The sequence below is a fragment of the Acanthisitta chloris genome, unplaced genomic scaffold, assembly GCF_000695815.1.
Source record: "Acanthisitta chloris isolate BGI_N310 unplaced genomic scaffold, ASM69581v1 scaffold2957, whole genome shotgun sequence".
NCBI lineage: Eukaryota > Metazoa > Chordata > Aves > Passeriformes > Acanthisittidae > Acanthisitta > Acanthisitta chloris.
In genome coordinates, this window is record NW_008680731.1 from 1 (window position 1) to 3,808 (window position 3,808).

Consider the following 3,808-nt stretch of genomic DNA (forward strand, 5'->3'; position numbering starts at 1 on the left):
GGGAAAGGGTGACACGAGCCCTGGGGAACCTCTGGACAACCTGTGTGTCCGCAGGTACGTGACCCACCTGATGAAGCGCATCCAGAGGGGCCCAGTCCGCGGCATCTCCATCAAACTGCAGGAGGAGGAGAGGGAGAGGAGGGATAACTATGTCCCCGAGGTGAGGCTCTGGTGTCGTCTTTTCCACCAGTAATCCCAAACTTCTTTCAAACAAACCTTCAGCGAGAGGAGCTGGGGAGGGTTTGGATCCAGGGGACTGAGGGGGATCGCTGCAAACCTGCTGCCTGGGGCAGGGAGGGCAGTTGGCCTCTGGTGTTTGCATTTTCCTAACTTAAAATGGGGAGGAAAGCAACTCGAAGGGATTCAGGAGGATACTTGAGAGTGGCTCAAAACCTGCTCTGCAGGTTTTCTCTGGACGGAGCGAATTGGTGCGACTCACTCTTGCCTTAAACTTGTGTTCGGAAGGAGTCAGGACTTCACCTGTCACCTGGGCAAAGCACTCCAAGAGTGTTTCCCATGTTCCAGGGGTTTAATCTTAGCTCCCAGTCCCTGTAGCCTTCAGGCACGGTGCATCTCGCTCCTCTCCCAGACCTCCTGGCAGATACCTGCTGGTGTCTGTGCTGGACAAAACCTCTTGGTTCCATTACCTCAGTGCTCCCAGAGCACAGTGCTGGGCTGTGGTTACATGGAATGTATCCAGAGGTTACAGGGATGGAGTGTCTGTGCTGGAGCATCAGCTGAACCTGCATTGTTTGTGGTTTCCTATGCAAATCCTGTTGTGATACAGTTCTTGGGGAAGGAAACATGGAGATGGAGGTTTCTCTAGGATTCAAGTGCAGGGAAGCACAGGTGCTGGAGGTGGGACAACTTTGGCACTGGGGTGGAATTGCATCTCAGAGCAGCTGTGAGTGTCAGTGGGGACTGCCAGGAACGGTGCAGTCACAGACCCAGCCCTGGCTCCTCTGGGCAGCCTTGGCCTAGAGCAGGTTGGGCCTTGGTTTCCCAAAGTTTTGCTATAAACCAGGCTGTTCTCCCTGCTGCCAGTGACCCCTCACAGTGTTCTGTCGGGGGGTTCTCCATCAGAGTCCTCCTGGCCCTGCTCCTGGAGCCTTTCCCCACAGTGGCAGTGAGGTCTCATTTGTGGTGGGATGGGACCGGAGTGGCTGTGGGAACATCCCAGCGGCTGCGGAACCACCTCAAACCACCTCTCTCCCATCTGTCCCCAGGTTTCTGCCCTCGACCAGGAGATCATCGAAGTGGACCCAGACACAAAGGAGATGCTGAAGCTGCTGGTGAGTGGCCCTGGCTGTCCCTGCCCTGCTGGTGGCATGTCCCCAGCTCTGCTCTGCTGGCAGGCGAATGGCTTCGATGCTCCGGACACGTGGTGGAGGTCACTCCACCCTGGGTCCAGCAGCTGGATAGTTCTCATATGGATTTTGGGAGGGGAGAGGCATGGTGGCTTTGCCACTAGCAGGGTCTGTGTGCTCCTTGCCCTCCCTGAGGAGCTGATCTCTGGAGTGGGATGGTCTCCCCTTTGTGGGAGACCTGAATCCACCCACAGTGCTACCACAGCACTTTCCCACTCCTGCCCGGAGGAACCTGTGTCTGCCCTGGGACTCATCCCATTGCTCACATGCTGTTTTCCAGGACTTTTCCAGGACTTTGGCAGCCTGTCCAACCTGCAGGTGACACAGCCCACGGTGGGGATGAACTTCAAGACACCCCGAGGAGCTCTCTGAGTCCATCCCTGTGTGTCGCTTTTCCAATAAACCTGGGAAAACCATCTCAGCCTGCCTGGTCCTTGGACACCTGCATCCCCAGGGATGAGGGAGGGCAAGTTCTGGGGAGTTGTGTCTGAGGGTGTGAAGGACTCAACTCCTTCATGCTTACCAGCATCTTTTTGGATTCTTTCCTGGCTCTTTGGGGTGTGAAGAACAGAGCTGTTACGTTAGGGGCTTTCCTGTGTTTGGGGTGGTGGGAGAGGATGGCCGTGGTGGCTCCTTGGAGTTTGTGGGAGTGTGTCCCAGGTTTGGGTGTGCCTCCTCTGAGTGGTCAGGCTGTGCCAGAGTAAAAACTGCTTTTTATAACCAAGCTGGTCACTTTTAAGTGCTTAAATGAACGGGAAAGTCTTGAAGTTCCTTTATTTAATGAAAACAAGGAAAGCTCGGCATGACCCTCCAAGGAAAACTTCACAGCCACGGCTTAAACCACCCAGTAAGACAAAAGGTTTGTGTTTTGGGGAGAAGTGTTTGTTGTGAAATTTGTTTTTTTTAAAGAAAATATTTAACTAGGCAATACTGAAATACAACTAAGGTGCTGAGCCGCAGTGAGATAACTTACAAATCCTCTTTGCAAGCTCTGAAGTTGCAGTTTTTGCAATTTCCTCTTCACAATTTCCTCTTCATTTTGGCCTTCCCCTCGCAGTGGATGCTCATTTTGGTTTGGACCCAGTAGGCTGCGTAGCCTGCGGTGCCAGGGATGAAGTCCTGGAGTTCCCCCTCATATTTCTTCATGTCCCGGGAGGAGATGTAACCTGTGGGGGGAGAACACAGGATTCACTGTGCCCCTGTGCCGTGCCCAGCCCTTCCCAGGTGGATTTACCTGTCACCATGTTGTTCATGGGGTATTCCTGGAGGGTATGGTATGGTAACTCTCCCTGGGCAAGTGCTTCGGAGTCTGTGTCATCACTGCTGTATCAGGAGGGGAAAAAAACATCTGTGTGTTATCTGATGTGTTGGGATCTCTTGGATTTTTGGGGGTGCATCCAATTCCTACCACTCAGGGTAGGAAAATAACCTCTGGGCCTGGTCCAGCTCTTCTCCTGCCAGTTCTTCCTCACAGCTGTTTCTTGCTGCCTCTGGTTCCTCCGTTGGATTTCCTCTGGGCTGTGAGGATTAGTGCAGGGTGTTGGGTTCAAGTTGTGCCCTGGGTCCTTGCAGACCACCTAGGACACACTCCAAAAGCTTGGAATTCTTAGGGTTTGTGGTTCCAAGTGCCATTTTAGGGTTCAATTTTAAATCATGTTTTCCCTTCAAAAGTGCTGGGAGGTTGCTTGGAGAGGAGAGCAGGAAGCTGTGTGGGGAAGGAAATGACCACACCAAAGGGCTGAGCTCAACCTGCACCAATCAGAATCCACAGAATGGTGTGCCAGGACACTGGGCATCTCTCTGGGCAAGGGAGATAATCCCTCCAGTGCTGTCCCCACTGGGATGTGCTGCTGGGAGGGACACAAGCACAGCAAGCACAAGCAGATTGGATCCCATGTTTGGGCTGAGGGTCTGGGATGAAATCCAGGCTCCCTGGAGTTGACCTTTTAAGCTACACCTGTAGTATGAACGTCTCATCTTACCTGTTCCTCACAGGAATCCTCTATCTGCTCCCAAATGAAACGGCCAATTTTCCTCCTGATTTCTGCCATGACAACAAAGTAAATGACTGTGAGAGCATCAAGTACTGAGACCTTGTGGCAGTCACTGCCTGGGAGAGCTCCAGGCTCTCGGAGCTGCCTCCGAGGGCAATGAGGCCAAGTGCTGGTCCTGCCCCAGCCCAGGGCAATCCCAAGCACAAACACAGGCTGGGGGAGAATGGATTGAGAGCAACCCTGGGCAGAAGGATTTGGGGGCATTGGTGGACAAACCATGTGTACTGGCAGCTCCAAAACCCTCCGTGTGCCTGTGCTCATCCCCACAGTGTGGGCAGCAGGTGAGGGGAGGATTCTGCCTCTCTGCTCTGCTCAGGTGAGACCTCACCTGCTGCGCTGCCTCCAGCTCTGGGGCACCAACAGCAGCAGGATGTGGAGCTGCTGGGG

The 3,808-nt window shown here is 53.8% G+C and overlaps 2 protein-coding genes across 2 annotated transcripts in view; one reads left to right on the plus strand and one right to left on the minus strand.

Moving 5' to 3' along the window:
• The first annotated feature begins 59 nt into the window (after positions 1-59).
• Positions 60-1,783, plus strand: RPS17 (ribosomal protein S17). The gene is made up of 3 exons (XM_009077795.1): positions 60-160; positions 1,227-1,292; positions 1,659-1,783. The coding sequence occupies exons 1-3, from the start codon at positions 71-73 to the stop codon at positions 1,737-1,739; spliced, it is 237 nt and encodes a 78-aa protein (XP_009076043.1). The 5' UTR covers positions 60-70; the 3' UTR covers positions 1,740-1,783.
• Positions 1,784-2,387: 604 nt separating this feature from the next.
• LOC103805161 (chromosome unknown open reading frame, human C15orf43) overlaps positions 2,388-3,808 on the minus strand; it is a gene marked incomplete at its 5' end in the record, with an annotated part of 3,525 nt that continues 2,104 nt past the window's right edge. Inside the window, 4 exons of the mRNA XM_009077796.1 lie at positions 2,388-2,533; positions 2,602-2,687; positions 2,797-2,885; positions 3,350-3,411. Of these exons, the coding sequence (XP_009076044.1) occupies positions 2,388-2,533; positions 2,602-2,687; positions 2,797-2,885; positions 3,350-3,411 (383 nt within the window). The remainder of the gene's footprint in view (positions 2,534-2,601; positions 2,688-2,796; positions 2,886-3,349; positions 3,412-3,808) is intronic.

Coding starts and splice junctions, on each gene's coding strand:
- RPS17 (XM_009077795.1), top strand. CDS start 71: ATGAAGCGCATCCAGAGGGGCCCAGTCCGCGGCATCTCCATCAAACTG. Junction 161..1,226: donor GGGATAACTATGTCCCCGAG/GTGAGGCTCTGG, acceptor ATCTGTCCCCAG/GTTTCTGCCCTCGACCAGGA. Junction 1,293..1,658: donor AGGAGATGCTGAAGCTGCTG/GTGAGTGGCCCT, acceptor GGACTTTTCCAG/GACTTTGGCAGCCTGTCCAA.